The sequence below is a fragment of the Eleutherodactylus coqui genome, chromosome 9, assembly GCF_035609145.1.
Source record: "Eleutherodactylus coqui strain aEleCoq1 chromosome 9, aEleCoq1.hap1, whole genome shotgun sequence".
In the NCBI taxonomy this organism is placed as follows: Eukaryota; Metazoa; Chordata; class Amphibia; order Anura; family Eleutherodactylidae; genus Eleutherodactylus; species Eleutherodactylus coqui.
In genome coordinates this window covers 177,340,353-177,365,072 of record NC_089845.1, presented here as the reverse complement: position 1 = coordinate 177,365,072, position 24,720 = coordinate 177,340,353, and the positions used below count along the sequence as shown (strand labels likewise).

General features: G+C 43.8%; 1 protein-coding gene across 1 annotated transcript in view; it reads left to right on the top strand.

Moving 5' to 3' along the window:
• MTSS1 (MTSS I-BAR domain containing 1) overlaps window positions 1–24,720 on the top strand; it is a 320,701-nt gene that overhangs the window by 10,116 nt on the left and 285,865 nt on the right. Inside the window, exon 2 of the mRNA XM_066578922.1 lies at window positions 19,382–19,443. Coding sequence (XP_066435019.1) covers window positions 19,382–19,443 — 62 coding nt within the window. The remainder of the gene's footprint in view (window positions 1–19,381; window positions 19,444–24,720) is intronic.

Sequence of the window (24,720 nt, the reverse complement as noted above, 5' to 3'; positions counted from 1 at the left end):
GAAGTGACAGATCTTCTCAGCCAAATAGACAAACCACTCCCTAATAATCCTCGTATTTGTTTACTCTGCCTTTTTGACGAGGAACAATGGCCACACCGTACTTGCATTTTTCTCAATGAGGTCTTACTTCTTGTATGAAAAGTTACTACAATGCAGTGGATAGACAGGTGCCCAATCGCGAAATCTGGTCAATGCTATACACCATATGAAAGTATTGTATATAAAACAGGGGATGCCCCGACAAATGTAGTAAGGTTTGGGAGGCGGCGTGTCGCTCTCCTGCCACAACACTTGCCCAAAATGCCTATCTTCATCTGCCTAACATGTTTCTCCCCCGCAATACTCGATCATCTTAATGATTACATGTAATGTTTATCCAGATGTCGGAAACCCAAGGCTGCAGTAGTATTTTTTCCTATAGGTTATGATTCTATGCTTTCTGTAATTACATACACCAAACTCTTTACACGCACGCGCTGCGCTCTTCAGATGTTTGTCAAACAAATTTAAAAAAGACGTTTTACGTCCGCATCTGAACACGCGTCAACAGCCACCATCAACCTCAACAACCTAAAGGTAACTGGGCGCCTACAGTCCTTGGAAAACCCTTCCCGTTTCCAGCGTATCGCAAAATACTTGGTGACGTCAGAAAAACACAAACTTTCAGCATAAACTAAATGCCTGACGGCCGCTTGGAAACCACTGAGGCCAGTAAACCCTCCCAGTGCAGTAATCCAGCAGGGCTTCACTGGCCAGAAAAACATCTCCTGCCTCCTCCAAGCAGTCAAAGCCAGCTTTTCTGTATCTTGCCAGCCACTGCCCTATCTCGGTTTCTTACCGGGGTCCTCTACAGCGCTCACTGCGCCGGCCCAAGAGCGCGATTTTGCTTTGTGAAAACCTTGCACTGCTGCATGTGCCGCGCCGCATGCGGACCACTCATTCCCAAACTTGCAATTAGAGTAGAATCTAAATTGTCCTGCATGGTGGAGCCAACAGCTTCTGTTGATCACTGCGCCATTGTTCTGGTTCCGACCGACAGAGGTTATGTGATATAAGGTGTCCTGGAAGACCCCAAGGTTATGACGCAGGCTGGAAGAGAGGAAGCCAATGCCAAAGAGCTCGCAGATAGAAGGAAAAAGCAAAGCGCATGGCATGCAAAGAAGTGTTGAAAGCAAGATATGGGGTCAGTTTGGGGCCAGCAATCGAAGAGTCACCACCTCACATTTTGAATGTCTTCGAAATGGTTTTGAATGTACTCAGCTGGTTACAAGGAGACCTCCCCATAAACGCATCACCAGACACTGGCTGTTTTCTAGCAACCTCTGCCTGCTTTGTTATAGGCATCTAAATGCCAAGTCTCCATATTAAAAGGGTTTCCAGGGTAAAAAAAAAATACTTCTTTGTGAAGAACAGCGCCACATCTAGTGTGTGGCATTGCAGCTCCGCCCCATTCACAGCCCATGGACAGGTGTGGCGCTCTTTCTAGAAGAAAGTAGCCATTTTTTTGTCTTGAGCTAGCTCTTTAAAGAAATACTAACCCTGGAAACAATGGTAAACGTGAACAGAAGAAAGCTGGTCTGCTACATGTGGGGGAGGCTCCTGCTGCAGGCAGAGATGGGCTTGCAGACGAATCCCGACAGCTGTACGTGGCCCGGAGTCACAGCCTGCCTTGCCCATTCTTTGGCTAAAAAGCATAGAGAACTACAACTTCTATTGCTATGGCCCCAATAAGAAGCCTAGTGGGCCCTGACATCTATTCTGGATGTCGGCCATGATGGTACCACATTGCCTATAGGTTTTAGGATATTTTCACTAGTTGTAACAGGTTATTAGGATTTTGAGTTCAGCAATCAGGTGCAATATTTACCTTTTCAATGTTAATGTAGAATAATTGTTGCACATTACAGATAACCATATCACCTGGGGTGCTAAAGGGCAAAAAAAGTGCCTGCCTAATGAAAGTTTTTTTACTAAAGACATTCATAGAAAATCTGGCCCCCAGACCTGGTAGGACAGTGGGGATCCCCTGACCGTCGCCCTGCAAGCTTTGGTGGTCCCATCCAGGTGAGATGAAGAGATGGCCGCTCTCTCCGTTGAGGTTTATGGAAGCAGCCAGCCAGTCTTGGTTGGTATAAGTAGACTAAAGATGGCCTCATGGGACCATGATGCTTTGTGAAAAAGAGCAGCTTTCAAATCATACAATCATAGAATCATATAATGGTACAGTTGAAACAGTCCTCCAGGGTCATTGGGTCCAACCCCCTGCTCAGTGCAGGATTCAATAAATCATCCCAGACAGATATTTGTCCAGACTTTGTTTGAATGCTTCTATTAAAAAAAACCTTGCCACTTCTCGTGGCAACCTGTTCCACTCATTGATCCCCCTCACTATCTAATATCTAATCTGTGTCTCCTCCCTTTCAGTTTCATCCCATTGCTTCTAGTCTTTCCTCGTGCAGATGAGAATAGGGCTGATCCCCCTGCACTGTGACAGCCCTTCAGATATTTGTACACCGCTATTAAGTCTCCTCTCAGCCTTCTCTTCTGCAAGCTAAACATTCCCAGATCCTTTAACCGTTCCTCAAAGGACATGATTTGTAGACCGCTCACCATCTTGGTAAGTCTTCTCTGAACTTGCTTCAGTTTGTTTATGTCTGACTAAGGAAGAGGAGAGGGGGATAATGACCTCACGTGATCTAGACTCTATGCTTCTCTTAATATATCCCAGAATTGTGTTTGCCTTTTTGGCTGCTGCATCACATTGTTGACTCATGTTCAGTCTATGATCTATTAGTATACGCAAGTCTTTTTCACATGTGCTGCTGCTTAGCCCAATTCCTTCCATTCTGTATGTGCTTTTTTCATTTTTCTTGCCCAGATGTAGGACTTTGCATTTCTCCTTGTTAAATACCATTCTGTTAGTTGCCGACCACTGTGCAAGCTTTTCTAGATCTTTTTGAATCCTCTCTCTTCCCTTGTGTTAGCTATCCCTCCTAGCTTTGGGTCATTGGCAAATTTGATTAGTTTCCCACAATTCCCTCCTCCAGATCATTTATAACAATGTTGACCAACACTGGGCATAGGGCAGAGCCTTGTGATACCCCACTTGATACATTCTTCCACTTGGATGTGCAGCCATTTATGACCACTCTTTGAGTACGATCACTCAGCCAGTTGTGAATCCAACTAACAGTTGCCTTGCCAATCCCATAGTTGGTAATTTTTTCAATAAGTATGGTATGAGATACTTTGCCAAATGCTTTACTGAAATCAAGATATACTATATCCACTGTATTTCCCTGATCAACCCAGTCGGTGATTCTGTCATAGAAGGAAAGTAGTAGATTAGTCTGGCATTACTTGTTTGTTACAAACCCATGCTGGCTCTGGTTAATTTCTCCAGTCTCATTCAAGTACTTGCATACATGCTGTTTAATAATCTGTTCAAAAATCTTTCCTGACATAGAAGTTAGGCTCACAGGCCTGTAGTTTCCTGGATCCACCTTCTTCCCTTTTTTGAAGATGGGGACAACATTTGCCCTTTTCCAATCTTCAGGGAATTCACCTATTCTCCAGGAATTTTCAAAGATTTAGGCGAGTGGTTCAGCAATTACCTCCACTGCTTCCTTTAGTATCCTAGGATGTAATTCATCTGGACCTTGAGACTTGGATTCATGTAAGTTAGTTAAGTGTTCCCTCACCATCTCTCTGCTTACAGATAGCCTGCATTCTTTTATTCCCCCAATAGTACGGGGAAGATCAGCTGATGTTCCATCTACTTTCTGAGAGAAAACAGATACAAAATAGGAATTTAAAAGTTTGGCCTTCTCAACATCATTCTTAATGAAGTCACCATTTTCATCCTGTAAGCATCTTATTGCATCTTTAACCTTTCTTTTGGAATGAGAAGTGGCAATTCCCTAAAAGGTCCTTCACACGCATATATGCGAGTTGCTTAATATTCCCAGTTTCAACTCGCATTGGATAGCACATGAACACCTCATCATGTGCCACCCGATGCCCGCTGGCAGTGGACATTGTATGTCCCAATCTGGCTCATCAATCAGACTTAATTGGACATTGGATTTTGTTTCAGTTACCCGTGTGACTTGTCCAACTGGCTTTAAATGAGCTGTCCATGAAATACATGAACAGGAAATACACCCGGGTGAATGGTCCCTTCTGTCTTCATGAAATGGGGTTCAAAATGCTTGTCACTATTTATGGTTGTTTATACATCACCAACATATTCCACAGTGCTGTACAAAGGCTGTCGCCATTCACATCATTCCTTGTCACCGCTGAGGCGCATCGTCTAAATTCCTTCATCTCAAACACAAACTAGGGGCAATGTTATAGGGAACCAATTAAGGCCTCACGCACATGAGCAGATGTGCATTGCGGAATTCAGAGCTGGTGACCGCCTCTGGATTCCGCAGCAAATACCGTCCATGGCATGCTAGGGAAAAGTGATTCTTTATGCACGCGAGCGGAAACCAATTGTGGCTGCCACTAGCATAAGGAGAATCACAGCATGCTCTATTTTTGCGTCGATTCCACGCGGACGGCTTACATTGAAGATAATGGAAGCTGTCCGATCCGTGGCCCTTTCGCAATTGACATAGTGATGACGTGGGAAAAGTAGTTTAAAAAAAAAAATCTACTGCGCATGTCTGACGGCGAGTTGTGCGGACCATCTGCAATACAGATGAAGAAAAAGAAAAGCAGGTACACGCGGATGCCGTTGCTGTCAGGCCTAAGTGATTGTATAGCAGCGCGCTGCCGCTCCATTGATTTCCAAGAAACGCTGGGCTATCTTCCAGAATCCCATAGAGATTAAGGCAATAGAAGGGCACGTGCTCGACTGCCACTCTGCTCATCTGTGATCCAGTCTTGTGGGTGTCCGACCACTGGCTTAACTATAGGGGACGCAGAGGAGGCTCATACACATGGGCCCAGGAGCTTTAGGGGGCCCAACCGGCCTCTCTTCATATATGGAGCCCAGTACTATGCATAAAGCATTATAGTTGGGGGCCGACTTACAGATTTTGTATTAGGGCCCAGGAGCTTCAAGTTACGCCTCTGGGTCCAACTGCTTGAAAAGGGACAAGTTGTACTCTTAGCAAAAGTGATGTGCATTCTGGAGAGTGCGACACAACTGACACTAGCTCTATAGTGTATTGGCGGGATTCGAACCCTGGACCTCAATGCTGCAAGACAGCAATATGAAGCACTGAACTTCCCCAGATCTCACGCTACCCAATGCCCTCCTAGAACTCCAGGATCAGGCCTGCTTTCTGCCCGCGCACCTATTTGTGGCTCAGATGTTTTCATTCCAAGTTTCTTCTTCTTTTGTCATCTTTAATAATAAACTTCAAGATGAGCTGATACAGCCGGCAAACAAGAGGCTCACGTCTCGGGCTGCACGCAGAGCGCATGCCAACACAGATCTGGCAGTGGGAGGGTAAGACGAGGGTCACTTCAGGCCTCTTCTTACATCTGCTTGATTGTTTACTGAGCCCCCTCCCCGCTGTGTCTATTAATTGTGATGGATTTAATTATGACACTAAAAAGGGAGGGAGTCGGGAGTCGGGCTGATCCTCGCCACTATTCCAGATTCGCTGGCAAGTATCATCATGCAGAGACATTGGAGTCAAAGTTGTTGTTGGTGTTTCGTTATACTACCCTTGATACGCCAGCCCGGGTGCCCTAGATCTCACCCACAACCCCTGTCCCTGCCTGCTTGCCTCCACTCCTGGTTAATCCCAGGCGGGCAACTGGGCGGCGGTCCCTACTCTCACTAGGGATCGAAAAATGGACGCTGGCATACCTGGATGGAAAGGGTAGAATACCGACAGGACAGGCAGATGTAAATAACCAACACGAACAATACTAAGCAGAACTGAGGCAGATAGAAAAACCTGGCGGATAATAGCAAGTATAGCAGACAAGATGACAGAGCAGGAGACCAACAGAGGCAGACTAGCTAGCACACTGAGGGAAACCAATACCTGGCAGTGACTGCAAGTCTCTGCCCGACCTTTAACCCCTTGAGTGGCACGCCCGGAAATTTTCCGGGATGAGCTCCACTGCCTATAGTGATATAGCCCGGAAGATTTCCGGGCTATGTATCACTATGGGAGCTGCAGAGCGCAATGCCACAAGCTGTGACACTGCTCTGCCTGCACAGACCCGCAGAGAACAAAGCAAGGGCTTTGAACAACAGAAGCAGAAGATATTGCCGATATGCCGGCAATCTCCTGCTTCTAAGTCTCCTGCTTTGTTTATAGGTTGCCATAGAGACCATCTGACAAGCCGATGGTCTCTGTTGCAGGGAGAGCTGGTGCTTGGCTGTCAGAGGACAGCTAGGTACCTGCTCTTACAGCAGAGATCAGAGAAAACCTCTGATCTCTGCTGTGTTAACCCTTTACATGCTGCAGTCTATGTGACTGCAGCATGTAAAGGGCTGTCACCATCGGACCCCCGGAAAGTGATCAGGGGTCCTGATGGGCCCCTGTGGAAGTCCCCTAAAGGGTCAAAAATTTTAAAAAAGTAAAAAAAATAAAAAAAGCACTTGTCTCCCTTTACTTTGTAAAAAATGTAAAATAAAACCACACATGTGGTATCCGTGCGTCGTAATGACCCAGAGGAGGACGTTGGTACATTATTTAACCCCTTAATGACATGGCCCCTTTTTCTCTTTTTTTCCCCATTTCTTTTTTTCCTCCCCCCGTTTAAAAAATCATAACTCCTTTATTTATCCATCGCCGTCGCTGTATGAGGTCTTGTTTTTTGCGGGACGAGTTGTATTTTTCAATGGTGCTATTTAATGTACCATATAATGTACTGAAAAACTTTTACAAAATTCTAAGTGGAGTAAAATGAAAAAAAGTGACATTCCGCCATCTTTCAGTGCGTCCTGTTTCTACGGCGCCCAAACTGCAACAAAAATGACCTGATAACATTATTCTACAGGTCAGTACGATTACTACGATACCAAACTTGTAGAGTTTTTTTTTTTTTGCTGTAGTACTTGTATTTTTTTCAAAGACATTTAATTTTTTTAAATGATCTACTGCTGCATCTTCTGCGCGCAATAACCTTTTTATTTTTCTGTTGACGTAGTTAAGCGAGGGCTCATTTTTTGCGGGATGTTCTGTAGTTTACGATGGTACCAATTCACAATACATACGACTTTTTGTTCGCTTTTCATTGCATTTTTTCTGGAAAACAGAGTGACTGAAAAAGTGCATTTCTGGCGTTCTTTATTTTTTTTCGGACTACGTTCACCGTGCGGGGTAAATAATGAACTACTTTAATAAATCAGATATTTATGGTCACGGCGATACCAAATTTGTATTTTTCTTTGAGGATTTAGATTTTTTTATCATAGATATGGCAAAAGGAGGGGGATTTAAACTTTTTATTACTTTTTTTTTTTTTTTTTTAAACAGTGAAAAAGAAAACAAAAACTCTAACGATTTGGTATTGGCATAATCGCACCGGCCGGGAGAATGACTTTAATATATCACTAATACTGCTCAGAGAATGCAGTAAAAAATAAAAATAAAAAACAGCCAGAGTTACAGCTTTTGTTAATCTTGTCACTAGACAAAATGGAATAAAAAGCGATCAAAATTTTACATGTTCCAAAAAAATAGATAAATGAAGACTGGAGTTCATCCCGCAAAAAACACGGCCGTCTAGAGCTCCAGCAATGGAAAAATAAATTTCATACGGCTCTTGGAATGTGGCGACACAAAAGCAAACCTTTAAAAAAAAATGCTTGAAATGTACAAAAATAGCGAAACCTAAAAACTGTATAAACTTTGTATCGCCGGAATCATGTGGCTCAGAGAATATCGTTATCACACTATTTATTCTGCATGTTGAACGCTGTAAACATGAAATCCAAAAAACTAATGGCAGAATTTCTTTTTTTCCCCCCAATCTCACTACAAAGGTTTTTACAAAATTTCTGCAATACATTATATATACCCAAAAATGATGCCATCAAAAAGTACAACTTGTCCCGCAAAAAACAAGCCCTCATACGGCCGTGTCAGTGGGGAAATGAAAAAGTTATGGCTCTTGGAACGCGGCTGCAAAATTAGTTGAAATTAAATGACCATTTAAAAAACCTGCCCTGGTGGGTCTGGCGGTGGGGTAAGAAACCTGCCACACAAGGGGTTAAATAACCTGCCCTGGTGGGTACGACAGGGGGGTAAGAAACCCGCCATTCAAGGGGTTAAACTAAAGCGTCCGCCCAGGGGCAGAGAGAGGGAGACAGCCAACTCCCAACAGACATAATAAAAGGGAGCTCGTGCACGGCAGTATTATGGAAGTTATATTCTTGTACATTAGGGGCAGTATTATAGTAGTTATATTCTTGTACATAGGAGGCAGTATTATAGTAGTTATATTCTTGTACATAGGGGGCAGTATTATAGTAGTTATATTCCTGTACATAGGGGGCAGTATTATAGTAGTTATATTCTTGTACATAGGGGGCAGTATTATAGTAGTTATATTCTTGTACATAGGAGGCAGTATTATAGTAGTTATATTCTTGTACATAGGGGGCAGTATTATAGTAGTTATATTCTTGTACATAAGAGGCAGTATTATAGTAGTTATATTCTTGTACATAGGAGGCAGTATTATAGTAGTTATATTCTTGTACATAGGGGGCAGTATTATAGTAGTTATATTCTTGTACATAGGGGGCAGTATTATAGTAGTTATATTCTTGTACATAGGAGGCAGTATTATAGTAGTTATATTCTTGTACATAGGGGGCAGTATTATAGTAGTTATATTCTTGTACATAGGAGGCATTATTATAGTAGTTATATTCTTGTACATAGGGGGCAGTATTATAGTAGTTATATTCTTGTACATAGGGAGCAGTATTATAGTAGTTATATTCTTGTACATAAGAGGCAGTATTATAGTAGTTATATTCTTGTACATAGGGGGCAGTATTATAGTAGTTATATTCTTGTACATAGGGGGCAGTATTATAGTAGTTATATTCTTGTACATAGGGGGCAGTATTATAGTAGTTATATTCTTGTACATAGGGGCAGTATTATAGTAGTTATATTCTTGTACAGAGGGGGCAGTATTATAGTAGTTATATTCTTGTACATAGGGAGCAGTATTATAGTAGTTATATTCTTGTACATAGGGAGCAGTATTATAGTGGTTATATTCTTGTACATAGGGAGCAGTATTATAGTAGTTATATTCTTGTACATAGGGAGCAGTATTATAGTAGTTATATTCTTGTACATAGGAGCAGTATTATAGTAGTTATATTCTTGTACATAGGGGGCAGTATTATAGTAGTTATATTCTTGTACATAGGAGGCAGTATTATAGTAGTTATATTCTTGTACATAGGGAGCAGTATTATAGTAGTTATATTCTTGTACATAGGGGGCAGTATTATAGTAGTTATATTCTTGTACATAGGAGGTAGTATTATAGTAGTTATATTCTTGTACATAGGAGGCAGTATTATAGCAGTTATATTCTTGTACATAGGAGCAGTATTATAGTAGTTATATTCTTGTACATAGAAGCAGTATTATAGCAGTTATATTCTTGTACATAGGGGCAGTATTATAGTAGTTATATTCTTCTACATAGGAACAGTATTATAGTAGTTATATTCTTGTACATAGGGGGCACTATTATAGTAGTTATATTCTTGTACATAGGGGGCAGTATTATAGTAGTTATATTCTTGTATATAGGGAGCAGTATTATAGTAGTTATATTCTTGTACATAGGAGGCAGTATTGTAGTAGTTATAATCTTGTACATAGGATCAGTATTATAGTAGTTATGTTCTTGTACATAGGGGGCAGTATTATAGTAGTTATATTCTTGTACATAGGAGCAGTATTATAGTAGTTATATTCTTGTATATAGGGAGCAGTATTATAGTAGTTATATTCTTGTACATAGGAGGCAGTATTGTAGTAGTTATAATCTTGTACATAGGATCAGTATTATAGTAGTTATGTTCTTGTACATAGGGAGCAGTATTATAGCAGTTATATTCTTGTACATAGGGGCAGTATTATAGTAGTTATATTCTTCTACATAGGAGCAGTATTATAGTAGTTATATTCTTGTACATAGGGGGCACTATTATAGTAGTTATATTCTTGTACATAGGGGGCAGTATTATAGTAGTTATATTCTTGTATATAGGGAGCAGTATTATAGTAGTTATATTCTTGTACATAGGAGCAGTATTATAGTAGTTATATTCTTGTACATAGGGGGCAGTATTATAGCAGTTATATTCTTGTACATAGGAGGCAGTATTGTAGTAGTTATATTCTTGTACATAGGGGGAAGTATTATAGTAGTTATATTCTTGTACATAGGGGACAGTATTATAGTAGTTATACTCTTGTACATAGGGGGCAGTATTATAGTAGTTATATTCTTGTACATAGGAGGCAGTATTATAGTAGTTATATTCTTGTACATAGGAGGCAGTATTATAGTAGTTATATTCTTGTACATAGGAGGCAGTATTATAGTAGTTATATTCTTGTACATAGCAGTATTATAGCAGTTATATTCTTGTACATAGGAGCAGTATTATAGTAGTTACATTCTTGTACATAGGGGACAGTATTATAGTAGTTACATTCTTGTACATAGGGGACAGTATTATAGTAGTTACATTCTTGTACATAGGGGACAGTATTATAGTAGTTACATTCTTGTACATAGGGGACAGTATTATAGTAGTTATATTCTTGTACATAGGGGGCAGTATTATAGTAGTTATATTCTTGTACATAGGGGGCAGTATTATAGTAGTTATATTCTTGTACATAGGGGGCAGTATTATAGTAGTTACAATCTTGTACATTGGTGGCAGTATTATAGTAGTTATATTCTTGTACATAGGAGGCAGTATTATAGTAGTTACATTCTTGTACATAGGGGGCAGTATTACAGCAGTTATATTCTTGTACATAGGGGGAAGTATTATAGTAGTTATATTCTTGTACATAGGAGCAGTATTATAGTAGTTATATTCTTGTACATAGGGGCAGTATTATAGTAGTTATATTCTTGTACATAGGGGCAGTATTATAGTAGTTATATTCTTGTACATAGGGGGCAGTATTATAGCAGTTATATTCTTGTACATAGTAGCAGTACTATATTAGGTATATTCTTGCACATAGGGGGCAGTATTATAGTAGTTATATTCTTGTACATAGGGAGCAGTATTATAGTAGTTATATTCTTGTACATAGGGGGCAGCATTATAGTAGTTATATTCTTGTACATAGGGGGCAGTATTATAGTAGTTATATTCTTGTACATAGGAGGCAGTATTATAGTAGTTATATTCTTGTACATAGGAGCAGTATTATAGAGGTTATATTCTTGTACATAGGAGGCAGTATTGTAGTAGTTATATTCTTGTACATAGGAGGCAGTATTGTAGTAGTTATATTCTTGTACATAGGAGGCAGTATTATAGTAGTTATATTGTTGTGGCTAAAAGTAGAGCATGTGGCAATTGATTTTCGCTCATACAGTATGCAGGAGAATCACTTTTCCATTGCATGCTATGGACGGTATTTGTTCGGAACCTGGAGACGGATGCCTTCTCTGGATTCTAAAATGTAAATTCGTCCGTGTGCAGGCGGCCTATATCAGTATTAAACAATTGTTTTACACATTTCTACCATGTAATGGTTATTCTGTGTATGATTGATGGCATCGTCAGTAGAGACTGGCTTATTGTCTTTACGTATCCCTGTGATATACCTTAATATAATTTTCTCGATTCTGAATGAAAAATAACAAAATAATCCAAAAAATTGTAAACTCCGATCTCCTGATGTCGTCTCTTTGGTAACGAGGCGTCTCTACGTGTTCTCAAGCCAGTTTAAATATACGTCCAGAGTAAAAGGCCCTTCGCATGTGTTCTGGACATATCTATCTTCCATGTGGCTTGCAGAACAATGAGCTGTAACTCGGCTATTTTCACCAATTGTTCTGCTTTTGATTTTTGCACTATTCAGTTTGTCATAAATAACTATAACTTTGGAGTGTGCTCTATGAAGTGTGCCTTCTGTCAGCCCTCTATGCCTGTGTTTCTCTGAGCCTCAGTGTTGCAGCCAGTTGTGTGCTGCAGTGCTCGGCGCACATGGAGCAAATGGTTACTATTATTATTCATACCCTCATGTATTTATCATAATCTTGTACCAATGATCCGCTTTGCTTCGCATCAGTAAAGTGCCGGATTATCAGAAATTCCAACCAACTGGCCCTAGATTTAATCTGGCTACTCGCCCCATGGCTGATGGTAAAGCATTGATACTTCTCCAAGCCTTGATGAGGAAATATTGTTGAGAGTGCTACAACCACTAACTGGCATAACGGCGGCAGCATGTTTAAGTTGGTGCTTGATGGGGACCCACTAGAGTCCAAAAAGATGCCTTGAGCCCACCACTGAGTAGTCCTAGAGCAGTGTTCACCAGCTCCAGTCCTCAAGGACCCCCAACAGGTCAGGTTTTCAGGATGTCCTCAGTATTACACAGGTGATGTAATTATTGTCAGTGCCTCAGACATTGCCACAGGCGTTCTTACCATAGGATATCCTGAAAACCTGACCTGTTGGGGGTCCCTGAGGACTGGAGTTGGGGACCCCTGCTCTAGAGCTATGAAGTGCTAGATAGTGTAAAGTTCCTGACTAGCGGGCCGTCCTCAGTCAGGGGGAACATAAGTCTACGGTCTTCAGCAGAAATTTAATTTTGGTGGCTAAGGCAGCATTTTTTTTCTTTAGAGTTTTTCTTTGTGAGCGATGACTGCGGGCCAAGCGCTGGCTGTCCGATAGAAAGCGGCCATTGTCCCCGGCTCATAGAACAGTCTGTTATCGCGGAGAGCGGCTCGCTACGACCTTTGAATACATCCTGGTAATTTTTATCCAACGTTCTGAAAGACATCCGGGCTTCACAAAGAGCCAACGGGAATAACTCAGATGATGAGTTGGATTAGGTTTCCGTTAAAAGGCCGTAGAGTGTGAACCGCTTTGGAGGCCGATGATCCGCCTATCCTTCCACGTCTTCCGTCTGTCTGCCAAGGCAAACAAGAAACCTAAAATAGCTTAGAAAAATGACTACTCGCAACTTTGTATGTAAAAGTCTCATAAACTGAACACATGGTAGCATACTGACTTGGGAGCGGCCAGACTACTGGATCCCACGCTTGGCGGCTCTAGTAGGATCACCGTAGGGTTCCACTCATCAGTGTTCTCACTTTTTTGCTGTTTTTACTTCCAATACGTTATGTTTAGTTTGTGCTTTAAGGACTCGACTCGGGGCTCATGCCCACGGCTGTATTGCGGATTTCAGTCTGTGAATATGCCGCGTTTTTTACGGATTGCGATACACTGATTCCCAGCAGATTTCTGCCTATTGGCATTTTTCACACAAATCTGCAGTATATTTATGCACGGAACAAAACATCCCATTGATTTCTTGCATAAATTCACAGCGACTGTTTCGCAGGTTTTCTGCGTATTTACAGAAGCCCGTTGATTGAAAATCTTGAAAATACGCAGTTGAGAATGAACAAAGAATGAGCTGCACTCCCTGCGTATTATGTGTGTAGGAAGTTGCATATTTACGTTCATGTGAATGAGCCCTTGGGGTGGATTTACACAGGGAAACTATTGTTTGAGTAGCTCTAGCAATAGTCAGGACAGCGAGTTGTTAGCGAGTCAGTGGCTGCGCGCCTCCCTAGGAAGGGTAAACTTGCGGAGAAGGTCATCAGTCAGGTTAAACTAAGACGAGTGAAGCCGCACATAGGCGTCCCGTCAGGGGTCGAGGGGTGACCCAGCCCCTGCGCTCAGTGGGCCCCTCCGCCGCCCTCCACCATACACTCATGCACATTCAGTGTATTACCGGCTGGTCACTCTGTCTGTAGCACCGCACCGATGGCGGGGCAGGCAGTGCGGCCAGCCTGAGAGGAAGTAGAGAAGAGCAGGGGGAGGAGGAGGGAGGCAGCCACATGGGTCGTCAGGGAGTTCAGCACAGTAATGATCATCGTGCTGCCCCTGCCTCATACTGGATGGAGTCTGCTGCGCCTGCCTGTCCTGCTGCTATCACATGGAGAAGTGGTTCGGGCCGCGGGGTATGTGTGTGATTATATATGCACGCTGCATGCACGTCGCACACACAGCTATGGTACAGAACATGCACCAGACAGACAGACATGACATGCGCATGGTACAAACACAGCTCTGCTACATTACATCCATGCTGACTACATTACACACACAGCACATTAGACAAACAGCCACTCGCAGCTCTACTACATTTATGCTTACTGCACACATGACACACATCCCTGACTCCACCCACACATGTGATCACATGATGGTGACATCACAGGTTCTGGTACTTTCTGTTGTCTTATCCAGTATACAGTACTACAAAACTCCAGAATGGCTCCTCCCACAGCAGTGACGTCACCACAGGTCCTTCAGCCCGCCGGATCTTTGTGGTTGCAGTAGGTCGGTGTCTCCAGTCAGGACCGCTGACATTATAATGGATTAGTTGTATTCTCAGTGTGTTAGGACCTGTCCTAACGTCACCAGGGGGCAGAGCTCTGAGACTCATATATAGAGAGGGATATAATATATGTGTGCATCTCTCTCGCTCTCTATTTCATATCTGTCTGTCTCAGGAAAGTTGCGGCGGCAGTAAAAGTCCTTTATATATATATAATATAGTGTGTGTGTGTGTGTGTGTGTGTGTGTGTGTGTGTGTGTGTGTATATATGTGTATATATATATATATATATATATATATATATCTATATATATAAAATTGAATGTATGTCTGTCTGCGTGCGTGCGTGCGTGTCTGCGTGCGTGCGTGTCTGTTTGTCCTTTATGCGCTACTACACCATTCATCCGATCGCCATGAAACTTTGGGAAGTTGTTAAGTACACTCCTGGGAAGATTATAGGCATAGTACAAATATCCTACGATAAATGGCGCGCGAGCGTCGTCGAAAGTTACGCCCCCCCCCATGTAGATCGAATAAGTAAGCCACCTGCTATTGTGATGTCATCACTGATGTCATCAACATTGGACGCCCTTGAACATGCCCCAACATGTTCTATAAAGCTGCATTGTGATGTCATTAAGGCTGTATTATGACACGTACAGCTTGGAACCACTAGAGCACGCCAGCCAATTACCATTGGAGTTGGAAGTGGGTAAACAAGTACTAGGATATCTTCCTAAGAAGCCACAGCAGCCGGATAAATTGTATGTTCCACCCAACGGCTATTTTATTCAGCCCGCAAGGGGGAAGCAGCGGCCTACAAAATCTCATTCAGGTACGTAGGTTCAGTTCTTGGAGGTTGGGGAATGCTTATGGGCAAGGCCTTATGTCTCATCCCAACTCGATTATTCAATTCTAAGCGCAAAAGAATTAGCGTCCAAATTTTATGTACGGAATTTAATTCTCTCACTTCCCAATGTCATAGAAACTTGAAATTTGGCACGAGCATTGATTATGTCATAAATAGGAAAAGTTAATGGGTCCCAACTCGATTATTCAATTCAAAGCGCCAAAGAATTAGCGTTCAAATTTTATGTACGGAATCTAATTCTCTCATTTCCGGATGTCATAGATAGATAGATAGATAGACTGTATGCAATAACCTAGATAGATAGATAGATAGATAGATAGACTGTATGCAATGACACGTACAGCTTGAAACCATAAATACTAGAGCACGCCAGCCATTTACAGTCAGTCTCCATTGGAGTTGGAAGTGGGCAAACATGTACTAGGCTATCTTCCCAAGAAGCCACAGCAGCCGGATAAATTGGATGTTCCACCCAACGGCTATTTTATTCAGCCTGCAAGGGGGAAGCAGCGGCCTACAAAACCTCAGTGGTCGCTGCTGCCGTCATCTAGATATATAAAAACGAATGTATGTATGTATGTCTGTCTTCGCAGCAACGCGCGACGGGTACGCTAGTATATATATATATTAGCGTACCCATCGCGCGTTGCTGCGAAGACAGACAGACATACATACATTCGTTTTTATATATCTAGATGACGGCAGCAGCGACCACTGAGGTTTTGTAGGCCGCTGCTTCCCCCTTGCAGGCTGAATAAAATAGCCGTTGGGTGGAACATACAATTTATCCGGCTGCTGTGGCTTCTTAGGAAGATATCCTAGTACTTGTTTACCCACTTCCAACTCCAATGGTAATTGGCTGGCGTGCTCGTGTGGTTCCAAGCTGTACGTGTCATAATAGAGCCTTAAAGGAGATGTCCCGCGCCGAAACGGGTTTTTTTTTTTTTAACCCCCCCCCCCCGTTCGGCGCGAGACAACCCCGATGCAGGGGTTAAAAAAACCACCCGCACAGCGCTTACCTGAATCCCGGCGGTCCGGTGACTTCAATACTTACCGCTGAAGATGGCCGCCGGGATCCTCTATCTTCGTGGACCGCAGGGCTTCTGTGCGGTCCACTGCCGATTCCAGCCTCCTGATTGGCTGGAATCGGCACGTGACGGGGCGGAGCTACACGGAGCCGCTCTGAGCCCCATAGAGAACAGCAGAAGACCCGGACTGCGCAAGCGCGGCTAATTTGGCCATCGGAGGCCAAAAATTAGTCGGCACCATGGAGACGAGGACGCTAGCAACGGAGCAGGTAAGTAAAAAACTTTTTATAACTTCTGTATGGCTCATAATTAATGCACAATGTATATTACAAAGTGCATTATTATGGCCATACAGAAGTGTATAACCCCACTTGCTGCCTCGGGACAACCCCTTTAATGACATCACAATGCAGCTTTATAGAACATGTTGGACGATAATTCTTTTGCGCATAGAATTGAATAATCGAGTTGGGACCCATTAGTGTTTCCTATTTATGACATATTCAATGCCCGTGCTAAATTTCAAGTTTCTATGTGAGAAAATTACATTCCGTACGTAAAATTTGGATGCTAATTCTTTTGCGCATAGAATCTCGAATAATCGAGTTGGGACCCATTACCTTTTCCTATTTATGACATATTCAATGCTTGTGCCAAATTTCAAGTTTCTATTACATCGCGAAGCGAGAGAATTCGATTCCGTACGTAAAATTTGGACGCTAATTCTTTTGCGCATAGAATTAGTATATGAGGAGGAGGTCGTCTGTGTAATATATTAGTATATGAGGAGGAGGTCGTCTGTGTAATATATTAGTATATGAGGAGGAGGTCTCACAATGCAGCTTTATAGAACATGTTGGGGCATGTTCAAGGGCGTCCGATGTTGATGACATCACAATAGCAGATGGCTTACTTATTCGATCTACGTGGGGGGGGGTGTAACTCTCGACGACGCTCGCGCGCGCGCGCCGTTTATCGTAGGATAGTTGTACTATGCCTATAATCTTCCCAGGAGTGTACTCAACAACTTCCCAAAGTTTCATGGCGATCGGATGAATGGTGTAGTAGCGCCAAAAGTACAGACAGACACGCACGCAGACAGACATACATTCAATTTTATATAATATAGCCCTTCACAGAAAACACTTGTATTAAAATATTAAACTTTATTAAATATCTCATTCACGCAACAGGCGCGGCAGCCACAGTGACGGATACCTACCGCACACGTACCAGAACATACCGAAGTATTGGCCAATCAGATCGTCAACGATGAATTTCTTGGTTATATCGTCGATAAATAAGCCCTGAGCGACCATCAAGGCCGGCGGCATCTTGTAGTATTTGCCCTCGAGCACTAACGCCGGCAGTGTAGACTGGGCATGGGGATTGCCTATAATGCCCAGACGATATAGTGACCTAGCTCTATCTAGGAGCAGTAGAGTAGGAGATTGGCGGCGGTAACAGATCTATTCCCAGACCCATGTAGTAAGGCCGACGCGCTCAGTACATACGTTTGGCACAAACCGATAATCTGATATTTGCGTATTTGTTCTGGCCCAGTTTCGGATCGCACGCTCTCCGTCGCTGTGGCTGCCGCGCCCGTTGGGTGAATGTTTTTTCTAAGGGATATTTTAATATGCCAGTCTCTGGCCCCTGAGCCTTAATGTTGGCCCTTGAAGCCGCAGTTTGCTTGAGATTTTCTGCTACATCATTGCTAATATTTTTGCAGTTTTTGAGTTCCATGATGCTTTCTTCATGTAAAGCCGTGTTCGCACTTCACCACCGGCGGCGGCTGACATGTGAGAAGTCGGCATGGAATAACTGCTAGTTGCTGAAGTAATACTAACATATATGTAGACTCTCAGGCCGGCTGCACACCAACGGATTTGCACTGCAGGCATCCACAGAGAATACAGTTCCCCCCCCCCCCCCCCCCGAAAATAAGCTTAACCCCTATTTTTTTTTTTTGGGGGGGGGGGGCTTGAATTATAAGCCCTAGCTAAACTAGGTAATAGAAAATAGTCCTCAGCGCTGACAGGATTCTCTTTCGGTGACGGGACTTTGAGTACCTCGTCACCGGTAAGAGGACACTATGATTGGATCGAGCGCCAGACAATCCTAGTGTTCTCTGCTCGATCATTCACAGAATGACCTCACTAAATGGCTGTGATTGGTTCATCGAGCGCCGGCTCTGATTGGCTGGCGCTCGATCCAATCACAGCGCTGAGGACTGCAGCAGCGCAGGGACCAGCGTGAGGGACACAGACGCCGGGGGCTAGGTGAGTATAAGACACCCCCTGAAAATACGACACTGTGCCTCTTTTGAAGCAAAAATTAATATAAGACAGGGTCTTATTTTCAGGGAAACACGGTACCTTTCATAGCATGCTATGGAAAAGCATTTGTTTCCTATACATGAGTGGAAACCAGTTGCGCAGCATGCTCTATTTTAGTGCGGATTCTGCACAGATGGCCTCCATTGAAGTCAATGTAAGCTGTCCAACCCGCAGTGACATAGTGGAAAGGTTGCGGGTGACCATGTCATCGCCTAGCAATGGCGTGGGAAAAGCAGGAATTTAAACAAATTAAAAAACATACTGCGCATGTCCGGCGTCTCGCCTTGTTGACATTCCGCTAAAGAAAGCTGCGTATGGATGCCGGCTGGGCACAGGGTTGGACTCCGACCCGGGCATGGCCATCAGTTGTGTCCCCCCAGTGTTCGCGGAGCCAAACATGTCAGATGCTGTATTGGGGCACTTCCTGCATCCAGCGTGAGCGGCCCGACGCCCTGAAGGGTCTCGTAGAAAGTTGCGGGGGCGTCTAGCTGCGACGCTAGAGCCCGAGGGCCGCATGTATGTACAAGCGAGTCTGCCCTGAGGCATTGTGGGTAATGCTATTTTGTCTTTGTTTTTTAGGGAAGTTACCCGGTTTGGGAAGATTTTATTAACAAAGCTGGAAAACTGCAGTCACAGCTCAGGTAAGACGTCGCGATGAGGGAACCAAATGTCTGTTAAGGGGCAGTTCGGGCCGTAATTCAGATTAATGTAACAGAACGTGCAGAAGCAGATTGGCGCACTAATCGCTCTAGAAAGTTCCGTTTTATTGTTTAATCCAGAAGTGAAAAGTTCGCTATATAGAAAACTCATTAAAACTAGAGATGAGCGAGCATGCTCGTTAAGGACAAACACTCGAGCGAGTATCGTCCTTTTCGAGTGCCTGCCTGCTCGTCCGCAAAGATGTTGGTGCCGGCGGGGGGAACGGGGGGGGCTGTCCCCCCCCCCCCCCCCCGGGGGGAACGGGGGGGGGGCTGTCCCCCTCCCCCGCTCCACCCTGCTTACTCCCGCAACCCACCGCTCACTCTCGCCAGTACCCGAATCTTCGCGGACAAGCAGGCAGATACTCGAAAAGGACGATACTCGATACTTTGTCCTTAACGAGTATGCTCACTCATCTCTAATTAAAACCATTTAAGAAGGTGTTTGTGAAGTATCCGAGCGAAGGTGGGACGGTAATGGGGTCACATAAATAGTCTGATGTTAGTCCCCTCCAGGACAAAGGTCTGACCAAGATACGGTCAGAGACGAATTCACTGTCATATACTCCTAGCCAGCTGGCCATAGGAATCCGGATATTACAGCAAGCGGATCCTAGTGGATGAGCCGATACAAACATATCAGTCCGATATAAAGTGGCAACCAAAGAAGGTGGCTGCTGGCAGAATGCAAGACATATGTCTACCATGCCAAACCCATCCTTAATCAGCAAGTGAAAGATGGCGCTGCGTGCCCCTGATGAGGGCCTATAAAATAACTAGACCTGAGGTCCCCAGTCCCCGTCCTCATCCATTTCTATATATCCTATGCCATAAGGCTTTGCATCAGTCCTTGTCCCCATTATGTGTGCAGATTCCCAGGTCGGCCACGACAAGCACTTCACAGCCTGATTAAAGACCCCGTCGGATGTCTCAATTAGCCTTCAGCTACACTTTGGGGGTCATTTCAACAGGAATCCCTTTTATTTGCGCTCCATATGGCGATACCATGTGAGCGCTCCATAACGGTGCGCTGTAGCCACTATCTGGTAGTGATATTGGAACACTTAAAGACGGTTTTATTTAGGAATCGCGTGCCACTATTACTTATCTCCCATCAGCAGAGTTTATGATATATCATAAGGACATTAACCCCTTAATGAAGCGGCCCCTTTTTTCCCCCATTTTCGTATTTCCCCTTTTAAACAATCATGCGGGTTGGTTTTTTTTGTGGGGGGCGGGGGGAGAGTTGTATTTTTCAATGCTGCTATTCCATGTACCACATAATGTACTGAAAAACATTTAAAAAATTAAAAGTATAGTGAAATAGAAAACCCCCTAAAGTTTACTGGTGCGTCTTGTTTCTGCGGCGCACAAACTGCAACAAAAATGCCCTGGTAGCTTTATTCTACGGGCCGGGACGATTACCGCGATAACAAACTTGTATCATTTTTTTTTACTGCTGTACTACTGGGGTTTTTTTTTTTCCAAGATATTTAATTTTTATTTTTATGCCCCATGGTTTTGGGATGGGTTATCTTGTGTGGGACTCCCTGGAGTTTCTGGAGTACATACAGCTTTTTCATTGCTTTTTATTACAGTTTTTCTGGGAGACTTGGTGACCAAAAAAGCACAATTCTGGCGTTCTTTATCTTTTCTTTATCTGTTATCTGCACATTGTGTGGCGATATAATGTGTGACAGGGTTTGCTCTACGCATTTTCCAAAAGGGTAGAAACTCTCCTCCTAGTATTTTTGAGGGTTACTTTTTAGAGGAGGAGAAGCGCAAAATATGCTGCAATGCAAGGGAATACATGATTTCAGGGAACAGTCCTATAACCTCTTACAATTCATCAGCATACGGGGGGGTTATACAAGGAGACATCCTATAACCAATAACAATACGTCGACACGCGAGGGGTTATACCGTACAAGGAGACGCCCTATAACCAATAACAATACGTCGGCACACGAGGGGTTATACCGTACAAGGAGACGCCCTATAACCAATAACAATACATGGGCACGCGAGGGGTTATACCGTACAAGGAGACGCCCTATAACCAATAACAATACATGGGCACACGAGGGGTTATACCGTACAAGGAGACGCCCTATAACCAATAACAATACATGGGCACACGAGGGGTTATACCTTACAAGGAGACGCCCTATAACCAATAACAATACATGGGCACACGAGGGGTTATACCTTACAAGGAGACGCCCTATAACCAATAACAATACATGGGCACACGAGGGGTTATACTGCACAAGGGGATGTCCTATAACCAATAACAATACGTCGGCACGCGAGGGGTTATACCGTACAAGGAGACGCCCTATGACCAATAATAATACGTCGGCACACGAGGGGTTATACCGTACTAGGAGACGTCCTATAACCAATAACAATACGTCGGCACATAAGGGGTTATACCGTACAAGGAAGCATCCTATAACCAATAACAATACATGGGCACACGAGGGGTTATACCGTACAAGGAGACGCCCTATAACCAATAACAATACGTCGGAACGCGAGGGGTTATACCGTACAAGGAGACGCCCTATAACCAATAACAATACGTCGACACGCGAGGGGTTATACCGTACAAGGAGACGCCCTATAACCAATAACAATACATGGGCACACGAGGGGTTATACTGCACAAGGGGATGTCCTATAACCAATAACAATACGTCGGCACGCGAGGGGTTATACCGTACAAGGAGATGCCCTATGACCAATAATAATACGTCGGCACACGAGGGGTTATACCGTACAAGGAGACGTCCTATAGCCAATAACAATACGTCGGCACATAAGGGGTTATACCGTACAAGGAAGCATCCTATAACCAATAACAATACATGGGCACACGAGGGGTTATACCGTACAAGGAGACGCCCTATAACCAATAACAATACATGGGCACACGAGCAGTTATACTGCACAAGGGGATGTCCTATAACCAATAACAATACGTCGGCACGCGAGGGGTTATACCGTACAAGGAGACGCCCTATAACCAATAATAATACGTCGGCACACGAGGGGTTATACCGTACAAGGAGACGTCCTATAACCAATAACAATACGTCGGCACACGAGGGGTTATACCGTACAAGGAAGCATCCTATAACCAATAACAATACGTCGGCACACGAGGGTTATACCGTACAAGGAAGCATTCTATAACCAATAACAATACGTCGGCACACGAGGGGTTATACCATACAAGGAAGCATCCTATAACCAATAACAATACGTCGGCACGCGAGGGGTTATACCATACAAGGAGATGCCCTATAACCAATAATAATACGTCGGCACGTGAGGGGTTATACCGTACAAGGAGATGCCCTATAACCAATAACAATACGTCGGCACACGAGGGGTTATACCGTACAAGGAGATGCCCTATAACCAATAACAATACGTCGGCACACGAGGGGTTATACCGTACAAGGAAGCATTCTATAACCAATAACAATACATGGGCACACGAGGGGTTATACTGCACAAGGGGATGCCCTATAACCAATAACAATACGTCGGCACACGAGGGGTTATACCGTACAAGGAGATGCCCTATAACCAATAACAATACGTCGGCTCACGAGGGGTTATACCGTACAAGGAGACGCTCTATAATCAATAATAATACGTCGGCACACGAGGGGTTATACCGTACAAGGAGACGCCCTATAACCAATAATAATACGTCGGCACATGAGGGGTTATACCGTACAAGGAAGCATTCTATAACCAATAATACGTCGGCTCACGAGAAGTTATACCGTACAAGGAGATGCCCTATAACCAATAACAATACGTCGGCACATGAGGGGTTATACCGTACAAGGAAGCATTCTATAACCAATAGCAATACGTCGGCACGCGAGGGGTTATACCGTACAAGGAGACGCCCTATAACCAATAATAATACGTCGGCACATGAGGGGTTATACCGTACAAGGAAGCATTCTATAACCAATAATACGTCGGCTCACGAGAAGTTATACCGTACAAGGAGATGCCCTATAACCAATAACAATACGTCGGCACATGAGGGGTTATACCGTACAAGGAGACGCCCTATAACCAATAACACGTCGGCACACGAGGGGTTATACCGTACAAGGAGACGCCCTATAACCAATAATAATACGTCGGCACACGAGGGGTTATACCGTACGAGGAGACGCCCTATAACCAATAACAATACGTCAGCACACGAGGGGTTATACCGTACAAGGAAGCATCCTATAACCAATAACAATACATCGGCACGCAAGGGGTTATACCGTACAAGGAGACGCCCTATAACCAATAACAATACATCGGCACGCAAGGGGTTATACCGTACAAGGAGACGCCCTATAACCAATAATACGTCGGCACACGAGGGGTTATACCGTACAAGGAAGCATTCTATAACCAATAACAATACATCGGCACGCGAGGGGTTATACCATACAAGGAGACGCCCTATAACCAATAACAATACGTCGGCACATGAGGGGTTATACCGTACAAGGAAGCATTCTATAACCAATAGCAATACGTCGGCACGCGAGGGGTTATACCATAAGGAGACGCCCTATAACCAATAACAGTACGTCGGCACACGAGGGGTTATACCGTACAAGGAGACGCCCTATAACCAATAACAATACGTCGGCACACGAGGGGTTATACCATACAAGGAGACGCCCTATAACCAATAACAATGCGTTCGCACACGAGGGGTTATACCGTACAAGGAGACATCCTATAACCAATAACAATACGTCGGCACACGAGGGGTTATACCGTACAAGGAAGCATCCTATAACCAATAACAATACATCGGCACGCGAGGGGTTATTCTGTACAAGGAGATGCCCTATAACCAATAACAATACGTCGGCACACGAGGGGTTATACCGTACAGGGAGACGTCCTATAACCAATTACAATACGTCGGCACACGAGGGGTTATTCTGTACAAGGAGACGCCCTATAACCAATAACAATACGTCGGCACACGAGGGTTTATACCGTACAAGGAGACGCCCTATAATCAATAATACGTCGGCACACGAGGGGTTATACCGTACGAGGGGACGCCCTATAACCAATAACAATACGTCGGCACACGAGAGGTTATACCGTACAAGGAGACGCCCTATAACCAATAATAATACGTCGGCACGCGAGGGGTTATACCGTACAAGG